Here is a 12,310-nt window from a genome sequence, read left to right as displayed (position 1 = left end):
CTTGCTCTTTCTCTGATTCTTTCTACTATGGTTTATATTATTCACATTGAGGCACCGGACCAAAGAAGTCCAGCCATGTGTAGGCTATGAGGTGGTCCCAATTGTTTGCTGCATTTAGAAATAAATTTCAAATTATATGAGAAAAAAAAATCATATTTACATTGTATAGACAAACGGATGGCTTGGCTTCTATCTGCTACCTAATCAGTGAGGAGAACAACCGGACAAGCAAGAAGTAAATACTAGTTAACATTATTGGCCTGTCAAGCAATACCTGTATATTCTGGCCTCTTCAGATACACATTTAAAGATATATAGATGTATGCCCATCTAGTGTCTATAATAACATTAGCATGTTCCTAATTAAAACTGGAAAGCATAATGTAGCCTATAAAACTACATTTTTACGAAATAAATACTAAGTAAAAACTTATACTGACAATATCATGAAAACTTTATATGCTAGAAACAGCGGGATCATTATTCTTGACCTTGCAGATGTTGCTCTGTATAGGCATGTGCATGGCTCGCGTGCGGCGTGTGTGTGCGCGCACGCATGAGCCAGCAGGTCTATTTAGCAGGCCCATTGACAAGCAAACGGACCCTGCAGACGGGGCCAGAGGAGGGAGTGGTGATTCGCAATTGGTTGATAGAGGCTGTGAAGTCAGTTTCTCCTCCCCGGTAGTACAGATGACGTAGTGAACCAGACACACACTCTCTCACACACAAACAGACAAGTTGGCTTTACAATAGCTCAGTATCAACTTGCCAGTAGTGACCCAGTGCCTGCTCAGACTGGTCCTGCCTTGCCAAACGGCTCTAAGGCTGACAGCTGCAAACTGACTCACAGAGAGAAAAGATGAAGTGAGCTACAGAGAACAAGAAAGAGGAAAGTGCACGGCGAGTTTCTGAAAGAAGAGGGGGTAATAAGCGCTGCTGTGACTTTATAACGAGAGGTACGGGGAGATGAACAATGTCCTAGAGGAGGAGTTGTTTGGACAGAATTGAACGGCCTACAGGGCCCCTTTTGACAGGACTAGCCTGGGTCTAGCCTACTGTTGCACGGCCGTGACAATCCCATTCCGGCTGTTTCTGTCGGAAACCTCTGAGGAGATTACTCAAGATGCAAACATCAGGTTTGGATAACCGTTAAACTGCGACGGCGAACCTACAGCTGTAGCATCCGAGCAGGACCTGTGTGTGTGCGCGCATGCAAGAGAGCGTGTGTGTGTGAGAGAGAGAAAGAGCGTGAGTGCGTGTTTTTGTGTGTCACCATGAGTCTTGTCTCGGGCTTTCCTCACCACACGGTCATGCACCACCACGACAGCCATCACTATTCCTTGCATGCTGCGACTGCCGGTCGGTGTCACGAGGAGACCGGTGCTCCCCCTTACTTCACGAGCTGGCTGATAAGTCACGCGGATATGTCTCCCACTGAGTATAGCCTCGCGCCCGGCTACAGCCCAGAGTACCATGGCAACAACGGCGGCGGGTCCACCGGCGGCCTGGATCCCCACCATCACCATCACCACCACTACGGACCCGGCGGCTTGATTCCAGGGGCCGGTACCATCTCGGTGAACGGAGCTACGGTCGGTATGCACCACCACACACATCCTCGGACGGTGAAGCGGAGACCCACGGCCAACCGTAAGGAGAGACGGCGGACGCAGAGCATTAACTCGGCCTTTGCGGAGCTGAGGGAGTGTATCCCCAACGTCCCGGCCGACACTAAGCTGTCCAAGATAAAGACACTGCGGCTGGCAACCAGCTACATCTCCTATCTGATGGACATCCTGGACAAGGACGGACAGCACGGTGACACGCAGGCTTTCAAGGCCGAGCTAAAAAAGACAGAGGCTCGGGAGGAGCGGCGGAAGAGAGAGGCGGTAAGAGCGCCTTTGCACAATGATTATAAACCTAAATGAAATAAGCTATTTGTACCGAAAGAGCTTTTGTAAAAACGGGCGATAAATAATTTTCTTATATGTTAGCCTCAGGCATAGTTCCTGTTAACTTTATGACGGTCATATAGCCTAGATTTAGGCTATACATAGGCTGGACCGAGACAATATTATTCTCCCTGGTTAGCTGGGTTTATCGATTTAACAAATGAACACTGGTATAGTCTAACGTTGACATTGAGGACTGAAAATCACAGTTGATCATTCTGCGCACATCTTCTGTTCATTAGGTCTACTGAAAGGCTAGTCAAAATGCCTACCAGAGGAAATAGCCTACATTAGCAGGCTAATACAAAAACTTTGTAGACTGACAGAACAGAAATAGGCCTAATAGTAGGCTATATTTTATTTTGCTCACCCATTATGACTCAAAGACTCCAAAATCCCCCAAAAAAAGCTGTAAAATCAGACTGCACAGGTAGAACAAAAAACATAGAATTTAGCCATCTAGGCTTTTTAAAAAACACTAGATTAGCTAAAGATCACCTTTATGTGGCAAATTCGTGAAATGATCAATTAATCAACTTTTACTTCAATTTCTATTATATAGGGTTTTTTTCTTATATAAAGGGCAGTGACAAGAAATAGATTTAAAAAATCCAATTATTAAAATGAATGCTGTTTTGTGTATTTTATGTAAATGGAATTTATGTAGGATCCTGCACGTTTGTTTTTTTTAAGATATGTGGGTCATTAACCGTCATTACATTTGCGAGGTTACCGCCACATTTCTTTTCTTTCCTCTCTGTGATTTACAAATATTTTCTGCATTATCACAAACATGCCATTATGATTAGGGTTTTAAGAAGGACCTTGGCGGCTGTGATTTAACTGAGATTCACTAACAAGCTAAGAATATTTGTTGATTGGTTATAGCTTAATCTAGTTTACTGAGGAGAAGATGAAAAGGGAAGATGGATAGGCCTTAAATAGTCACGTCTCAGTGCAGGCCATTCTATACTTGGTGATAAAGCAGTAAGACAATGCTATTAATAATACAGAAAATACAGGAATGTAAATCAGGAAACCGTTGTTCTAGATTTTTTTAAATTTTCCCGTGGTTATTTTAGAATTCTGTAGCCTATATAATATGTAGGTACCCTCTCTGCATCAGTCATCTATCAAGACTCAAGGACCACCACACTATCACTGTAGACTGTCCAAAGGCCATTTGACCTACAAAATCAGCTTACAACATTCAATGTTTAGTGAGTAAGGAAGCCACAGAGCTAGTATAACCTCAGCTAAAAACAACCAGGCCACACAGGAGAGAGAAGGGAAAACAACACTGGCTTCCCTGTGAACGAACAACACACATATATACCATCAATGGAGCATAATCTTATAGTCCCATTATTTGGGGGAGGAATTTAAAAATCCTGTGAAGCACATGGGGTGCCTGCTAAAGAGAGTAAACAGTAAATTGTAGAATGTGTTTACCCATAGTTGTAATTGATACTTGACTTCTTAAACAGGGAAAAACACTTACTTGTTCCTCATATAGTTGAACCATATAAACCAGTCTAATTGTAGGCCTATGGTCCAAATGATCAAGCCTCTGAGTGGAACCAGACAATTGATTTCCATCCTCATCCACCTTGGAGCCAGGTTTAGTCTTATAGAACCACCACTATTAGTCCGAGCAACACTGTTTCATGGCTTCCTTCTTATACACCCTGCTATATTATCCACATAATTTTTGTCTCAGCTCTGCCTATGCTGCCCATATTCGATAGCTACAGGTTTACAAGGTCCTACAGTACAGGATTTAATGTTTGGCACATCAAAGATATTTAGACCTATTTCAACTGTTGATGTTCAGATGATTCACATACATTGGCATAAACCTACATGTGCTCTTTCAAACACAGTTGCTAGTAATATCACATTGATGCCTTTTCATTTATATTTGAGTTATTATCCTCTTTATGATCACTGGCTAAAGGTCATAATTTATGATCCTTTTATTTACAACTACACACTACAGAATCATGCTATTCATTCTACATGCTTTGACAAAACTAGCTGCCTGTTCTTTTGTCACACATTTATCTCATGATAGATAGCTACATCTTAACTACCACATCTTATTCAAAGCTAACTTTAAGCTTTAGTCCAGTAAGGAAATTATATGTAGAAACAAACAATACATGACCATAGAGCAGGTCAGAAGAAGAGAACGGAATAATAGTTTCCTGTCTGTAGTCCAACTTGCTGCCCATAGGAAATGTTGTGCATAATGGAAGCCAGAAAGCATTTTTTCTTCACATTGCACACACAAGTGCAATTACTAATAGGGGGATGTAGTCCTATTAATAACTTCTGTCAAGTCTTCCTTGAAACTCCAGTCCTGAATTCAAATACACATTCTCCTGCTACAACTTAGTTGAATAAATAATATATGTGAACATTCCCTGTTTTGTTAAAAAAAAAAATTAAAAATAAATAAAAATATTAAGATGAAACATTTAAATAGTTTAGGTAACTGTAAATGAGTTTGATCCTCATTGTTGCTAAGGTAAGCACTTAATGTTGCTTTCACTCCTCAGTTTGCTCTTACATTAACGATTAAGTGGTTAACCCATAAGTGAATTTAAAGTGTATTTCAAAGAATGGCCCCCTCATGAAGTTTTAAACTCAGTCATTTCAGGGATTCTGAGTTCATATTACACTCTTTGTGCAAGGGAGAATTAAGATACAGATTTTCACCAATTCAAAAGATTTTTTTTCATCCACACTGCTGTAGCCTACATTTTTTGTCACTGATTAGAACTGTGCCCTAATTCAAGCTTGTTTGCTTTGGATTTGTTTGGTTTGTTGTACTGTGGTGGAATAATCTATCGATCCAGTTCGTCTTATTTTAGGCTACCCTTTGAATCCATGTTTTTATTATATGTGCTAAATTTTTCATTCCATCCTTAATTAATTACTTTATCACAGTGGAACAGCAAACTGATTACAAACAAATTTAGATCCTTATCTGAAAAAAATTTTGATGTAAAGATTTTGACTCATTGGACACTCATTAGCCTTTGGTGACAGACCTGCATGTTATGGGTGGATTAGCCAACCTCACAACTTTTCATTTTGTTGTTGTGTTTTTTGTTTTTTTTTAATAAAATGAAATAGTTTTTGTTGCTATTTCTGTTATGACTGATGGCATTTTGGTACTGTATGAGTAAATGTGCAGAATATAGAGAGCTTCTAAAGCCTGACTAGAGAGACACTGGCAGTGCTTCAGGTTCAATGCAACATTGTCTCCTAGAAATTACATTTATATACAACTAAACTGCAACAGTAAATATGTTTTGTAGGAGACTTAATGCGATATGTAGCCTGCAGACTAATAGTGTCTGGACCTCTGTCTTGACTGATGAGTGGGACTCAAAACTGGTGTCATGTGTATGCTGTAAGAACCTTCAAAAATCCTTCATTTTAGTGTGCATAAATAGTAAAACACTGACAAAACCATTATTAGGGGATTATATGTGTGGGATTGTACATCAATGATCAACTGGCTGTTAGCTTGTTGGAATATGTAGTAAGGCTTTAGTTGAAGTGATGAGGCAGTATCTACTAGATTAAGCACATTGTGAGTAGGCTACAAAGTATTTTTTCATTTTTGTTTATCTCAGAAAGTTAAGGTATGGGCTGCTGTTAAATTAGATGAACATTTTAGATGTTTGACAAAAGATTATTTAAAACAGAAATTATCTGTTATCAAGACTTAAAGATCTTATTTTAATTTGTCACAGTGACATACCTGGAATAATAACCAGGTAGTGGAGGCTGAGGACTAGTAAAATCACAGTCACAAATCACAACTTATTTACTTATCCAGGTATTATTTTATCCAAATCCGTATTGTTTTTATTTTTGTTATATCGTTGTTAGTATTTTAATATTTGATTACGTTTACTATTCTTTGCTATTTCTTTACTATGAAAAATTATACGATCTATGAAGCTTTGGACGTCTGTATAGCTTGCGTATTATTTTGCGGTAATTCCGGACACTGTGCTGACAACACTCGCATTTTATTGGACCTTCTGGTTTTATTAATGCACCTGGACAGAAATAGTACATATTAGTATGTATGTGTCAGTTCGATTTCTAGAGTTATGCTTCACCCGATACGTCAACTTTTTTGCTCTTTTTTTCTCCAGAGAGAGAGTGACTCTGACTTCAAAGAGCTGGCAGTTTCACGCAAACTGTCTGATCTTTTATTAGCAGCCACCACACGCACATTTCTGGAAGAGCACCAACATTTAACAACTGCTGACCTCTCTTTTATTAAACTTGTATCAATAATATAATGATATAGACTATTGCTAATAACAGGGACACTTAAAAGTTGAATTTACAACATATTGACAAATAAAATAAATTGCTCAGTGAAAATCTATAAACCACTATAAGTATGCAAATAGCAAGAAAATCACACATTTTAAAAACGTTAACTAGTAATGCATTTAAATGCAGCCTATCGATAATAGAAGTAAAAGTGCCCATTGTAAAAAAAAATATCATTGCCTTTGTGGATGATCTGTCCGGTTTGAGTGATTCTCAGTTCAGTTCAGTAATACTCTAACATTCTATTTTATGAGATTATCGTTTGTCCAATACGTTAAATCCCTCGCTGCAAAAAAAAAAAAAAAAAAAAACGGTTCTTGCTTTCCATCTCTAGTGCTCGATTTGATGGATGGTTTCTGGTGGATTATAGTGTGTTTACTGAACTGAAGCGTGGTTTCCCGCTGCAGAATTGACACTGGCCATATAGCTGAAAGCAAGGTGACATTATGTCCTCACATGTTTTATGTAGATGAATTAAGAGAAAAATTATGAGACGGGACAGGTGAAAATCCTGGAGATCTTTAAACGTGAACAAATGGACTGAATATAGACTAATCCATTCAACATTGTTGGAATAGCAGGTTGGTTTCACTGTTTCATCAAACAGCACTGAGAGAGATGCCACAAAATCATTTAGCTCAATGAATTTCACTAGATGTTTCTCCAGGCATCAAGGTTTCACATTGTCAGTACAATAATTCGCTGCATTATAAATCAGATTTTAACCTGAGTGGAAAAAATATTTATAAAACATTTATTTGTTCATGTTCAAGTTGGCTTGTTGTTGTTGTGCCTAGAGCGATTTTTCTCTTTTTTTTTTTTTTTTTTTTTTTAATTTAAATTTTTTTAAAACTTCTGTTCCTCAGTCCATGTGTGCAGTCACATCAATAGGGTAGAGGGACTTCAATAATCCAAATAATCTATAATCCTTCATCCTTAAAGATCCAGATACACCATTAGAAAAAACTATAAATTATTACTGTATTCTTCTATGCATTATATGGATTTTTAATCAGGCTGAATACTGTTTCTGGAACAGTTGTTGGCTTATTGAAACCGCAAGTTTTAACAACATTTATTATTATCATTGTTATTATTACATAACATAATAAACAAATAATTAGGCTAATATATAATCAAGTGGTTGCAGCATTAAACATTTAAAGCTATTTCTATTTAGTTAATTCTGCTCTTTACCATATTAAATCCTTATTTTACATGTTTTACGAGAAATATATTTACATTGGCACACATTGATACACATAGCAGGTTAGAGAAGGTTAAAGAATGGCTTTTATACCTGAACACCTGGGCAAAGCAGGCAGCCAGATATTTGAAAGTGTGGAGCTTGTAAACACTAAGGCTGTTCTTCTATTTAAGTTCAACATCATAATGATTATAGGTCTTGTGGGTATGTATAGAAGTATCATTAATGTGTGTAAACAGTTGCATTAACCAAACATGATCTGCAATATTAGAGGGAAAGTGAAGCGTCTGTGTGTCATTTAATTGCTGTTACCAAAGCAGATAGCCGCCTGCTGACCACTCGTGGGTGTTTCAGTCTTATGTCTGTTCGAAACATCTAACACATTACTGGGTGTACTCTGTCTTCTGGACATGACTGGATTTCTTTTTTTACTTTTCTTCTGTTACCTTCTTTGTTATCAAACAAACTGTTAATTTGTTATGTTACTCATTTACATTACATTTGTGCCAGTTGTCATTTTTACTGTTGTAATATAATGCATATTCCTTAGGCTTCTCCCAAATACAATATCATTACACTACAAGCACATACAAAAATTATGGACTCTTTTAGGATATGAAAACCAATAGGTGTTCTCATGCATAGTGACCAAATCTAGTTATTTGAATGTGGAATGATTTCTTCATTATCAGTGTTTGAAAATGTTGCAAACCTGAGAATTTTGCATTTGGGCTATATAAAAATGTAAAGACAGAAAACTAAAACTATCAACATGGTGACAAAGGCCACTGTCAATTGTCTCTCTAGCTATATTTTCTATCTTATAAAAAACCATGTCCCATATGAAAATGATTAAAAAGTTATTATGATATGTGCACATGGATCAATATGTATAATTCAAATACATACATAGCAATAAAGCCAAGCAAAGCAACGTTTATTTATATGGCACTTTTCACAGACACTAGTGACAAAGTGCTTCATAATTCAAAGAATAAAATCAAATGAAAGAATTAAAATCAAAATACAACAAATAAATGTGTGTATTTGTCTGCAGGTGGAGATCCCTAAGACAACTTCATCATCATCATCATCATTCTCATCGTTGTCCTCCTCATCAGTGGGTGACAGGAAGAGTAAAGGACGGACAGGGTGGCCTCAACATGTCTGGGCTCTGGAACTCAAACAGTAGCACCTCCCTCCTTCCTGCAAGTTAACAGCACTCATTTTCTGCTCCAGCCTTCTTCTCAAAAAGAGTGATGGGACAGTATTGACCTGCTCTGATGAACTGTAATGGCTGCCATCTTCATATCTCTGGACCTTGAGGCTGTCAACTCCCCACAGAATGGTGGATGCTGTATAAACTTTTATAGCTCTGTTCACTTTTTTGGAGTAGATTTATAACGCCCCCACCTTTCATCAGCAAAGCTGATTTCTGTGGCTTTGTGCTGTGTAAGGGTTTGACCTTCAACCCTGATTTCCTCCTTAAATTTTACCTCGAGAAAAAAAACCTTCAGTAATTAAATATTCTGTGCTCTTTGTTTTTTTGTTTTTGTTTTGTTTTATTGATTTAAGATTTTACAAGAAAAAAAAGACATTTTAAAACACAAAAAATACATGTATTCACAGTTTCGCCAAATGGGAAAAAAATCATCATTTGCCAATAATTCAACATAACCAATTTGATGTCAGTGGAAGGATAATTTAAAATACAGTAAATGTCTGTGGATCTGAACTATATATATCTTCGTTAGAAACAGACCAGCTGGGTGGGGTCAGTGGGGTTAACATTTGACCTTGTGAGTCAATAGGATCTACTGTTACATTCATCACGCATTCAACTTAACTGGCTTTGCTTAAGTTATTCTCACAGCCTACTCTCTCCGTCCAACCCTTTAAAGAGCTGATGGTCCAGATAAATAGGTGCTATTTAGTGGATGGGATCTATGCTGATTTAAGAGTGGTCCGTGGGCTCATAGGTTATGTTCTACCACATGTGTACATTGCTGGAGTGCCAAAGGAGTGCAGCACAGTCTCTCTTTCTACTGAGGGAAAACAGAACGAGTTGGGGACAGTCTCTACTCAAAACAACCCCCCCCCCCCCCCCCCCCCCCCCACCCCACCCCCCCCCCCCCCCCCACGCCGCCGCCAAAGAAGTCCACTACCACCACCACCCAAACCCCCACCATCCTTACACACACATGCTTGACATGCTTTCTGATTTATTTAATGGAATATATTACGTGCAATGTGGCCAAGGACCAACAGACATTTAGTGAGTAGGCTATCTTTTCATTAAACAGCAAGGTGTATGGGAAGTTCTCTCTCGTTCTCTCATATGTCTGTCTGTCTGTCTGTTGCTCTGTCCCTCTTTCTGTCCTATACTATGTCTGTCTCTCTCTGTCTTTTTTCTTGCAACTTTGAATTGTAAATGTATTGATGTCACAGTGATGATGAAGTGTCCATGTTGTGGTGTGGAAAATATTGTGGGAGTCTAAATAATACTTAATGTGGGATGTAAACATTGTCATGAATTTAATAAACCACCACCTGGTTACATAGTTGATGCAAACTGGGTTGATTTCTTACTTTTAGTATGTTATATAATATTCTGTTGAAATTATGTTGTGCACAGTAGCTTCAACAAGCATTTAACAAGTAAAACACTTTGTTTTACTTACTCTGTTTTGTGCTGATCAGCATGTGAATAGAGCTCTCTATTTTAAAGCTGAAAAGTAATACTTTCACGTCACAATAAAAAATTGGACTAGATTTAAAATAGAATTTTGGACAGACACATAAAATAGAATAAAATAGCTGTATACTAATTATTAATTATTAATTTTAAGTAGTTACATATAATATTTTAAGGGAAAAAAAGACATTTTTGGCGTGATATAAATATGTTTTGTTTTGTTTTTTTGTTGTCTCTTCATGATTTCCACATTCACCTTTATTTTAAAAGCCAAACTTTTTTTGACCATTTAAATTGAATTTATATTCACATATTAAATTCAAGAATTTGACTTTTTTAGAAATCAACACAACATATTGACTTTCTAATATAATAGCTGTTATATTAGAAACTGACAATATCTGAAATTTGAAAATTCAGGGTTATACAACAGGAGTACACAAAACCTTCAACACCATTGAAAACAATAACTCAGATTTTATTGTTATCTAGTTAGTGTTGAACCTTGTATCAAAAGACCAGGAAGAAGGAAAAGGATGATACCTTGTTGCTACACTTTAAGATGGTGTTTATGTGTTTAACTATTTGCAACACACACACAAGATGATTTATCATAAATTCAATAGTGAATGACATTCAGCAGATATAGCTCTCATTCTGTGAGCAAGTTTCAGTGTTAATTATTTTGAACAGCAGGTTGATTTGTTGCTGCTTTTGCTGTCTGTGGTGACTCATGTCTGTGATTTGTGACACTAGCAAGAAAATATTGGAGCTAAACATTTCACATCTCACTTGAATAATCATCAGGAGAAGTGGAAAAGTTAAAAAAGAGATTTTTTTCTTCTTTGTTTTACATCAAAATATCTGATACATGTCACACCATGAATGAACCCATCCTCAGTCACATCACCGTGCTCTAACTATCTGATGTTAACATTAAAGCCTTTTTATTTTATAAACAAAAGGCTGAGATTCCTGTCAGTCCTACAAAGGCCTAATTATGTTTCTGTGGCAATCTCTTGTGGTGCCTTTGCTGTGGCATACTGGACATCCCACTGCAGCTGATATGCACCTCCTCAAAAATGTAAACTGTCATGTGGACAGTCTTGATGGTCAAACTGAACTTCTTTATGTATTCTACTACATTTCTCTGCCTGTGATAGTATTTTTAGTTGTGAAGACTATAAAGGAAATTCAAAGTAATCAGGTACATTTACATTTTGTTGTTGTTTCTAACACAAAGCACTGCCTAATTATATTCAATATATTGATAATGTACTGCATGGGGAAAAATATTGTAGTTGCTCGTAAATTTAATGTGGAAAACAATTTTTCCAACAATGTATTTTCCACCAATATAGAGTGTGTAAAATTGCACAACATGACCAGCTTACAGCTTTAGTTACAAACAAAATCTGTGTATTTGGCATGATTTATAAAATTAAATATTAATTCTGTTTTACAAATATTTTGATTTGTTTTAGGTTTGTGGCAGATAATTAATCCCATACTTGTACCAATCAAACACAAAAACAAATATCTTCTCACTATGGTTTGGCATGTTATAGGAGGGAGCATGAAACACATTCAACCAACCCGGTAGAACAGTTAATGACATGCCTCGCAGTCTTTAACGCTGCCAAGGTATCTGATGGACCTGTCAGTCAGTTGTCTTATGGCCTTATCTGGCATTCCCAGTCCGTATGCTGATAGGAGATGGAAAAAAAGAGCTTGAGAGGATTTTTCTCGTTCTGACAAAGACTAACGTGAGATGTAATGGCCTGAGTCTGGCCTCGGGTGAAGACAGGAGTGCAGATAATTAGTGAGAGAGCTGGCGTCAGACAGCGATGACCTCACAATGACCGGGACACAAACATGCACATGTACACACACACACACACCCACACACCCACACACACACACACACACACACACACACACACACACACAAATACCCACACAACAAAAAGTAGAGTGGGAATAAAAATCAGCCTGTTACTTTTGACTGGCCCATCAAAACCCATACAACCCATGTAGTAAACAAAGGTTAAATTAACCATGATGATTTGTATAACAATTCATGAAACAGAA

The 12,310-nt window shown here is 37.4% G+C and overlaps 1 protein-coding gene across 1 annotated transcript; it reads left to right on the top strand.

Annotated features, from left to right (window-relative positions):
- Nucleotides 1-756: 756 nt before the first annotated feature.
- hand2 (heart and neural crest derivatives expressed 2) lies at nt 757-10,085 on the top strand. The gene is made up of 2 exons (XM_071505267.1): nt 757-1,889; nt 8,582-10,085. The coding sequence occupies exons 1-2, from the start codon at nt 1,275-1,277 to the stop codon at nt 8,714-8,716; spliced, it is 750 nt and encodes a 249-aa protein (XP_071361368.1). The 5' UTR covers nt 757-1,274; the 3' UTR covers nt 8,717-10,085.
- Nucleotides 10,086-12,310: the final 2,225 nt, after the last annotated feature.

This window comes from Trachinotus anak, unplaced genomic scaffold, assembly GCF_046630095.1.
Source record: "Trachinotus anak isolate AG129_WGS33_773 ecotype Australia unplaced genomic scaffold, CSIRO_AGI_Tana_v1 ptg000019l, whole genome shotgun sequence".
Classification (NCBI taxonomy): domain Eukaryota; kingdom Metazoa; phylum Chordata; class Actinopteri; order Carangiformes; family Carangidae; genus Trachinotus; species Trachinotus anak.
Note: the sequence above shows the minus strand (reverse complement) of the source record. Positions and strands in the feature narration are given on the sequence as shown.

Bases quoted from the DNA above. Each gene is read 5' to 3' on its own strand.
- hand2 (XM_071505267.1), top strand. From the start codon at position 1,275: ATGAGTCTTGTCTCGGGCTTTCCTCACCACACGGTCATGCACCACCAC. The intron at 1,890-8,581 runs GTAAGAGCGCCT...ATTTGTCTGCAG, and splicing joins AGCGGCGGAAGAGAGAGGCG to GTGGAGATCCCTAAGACAAC.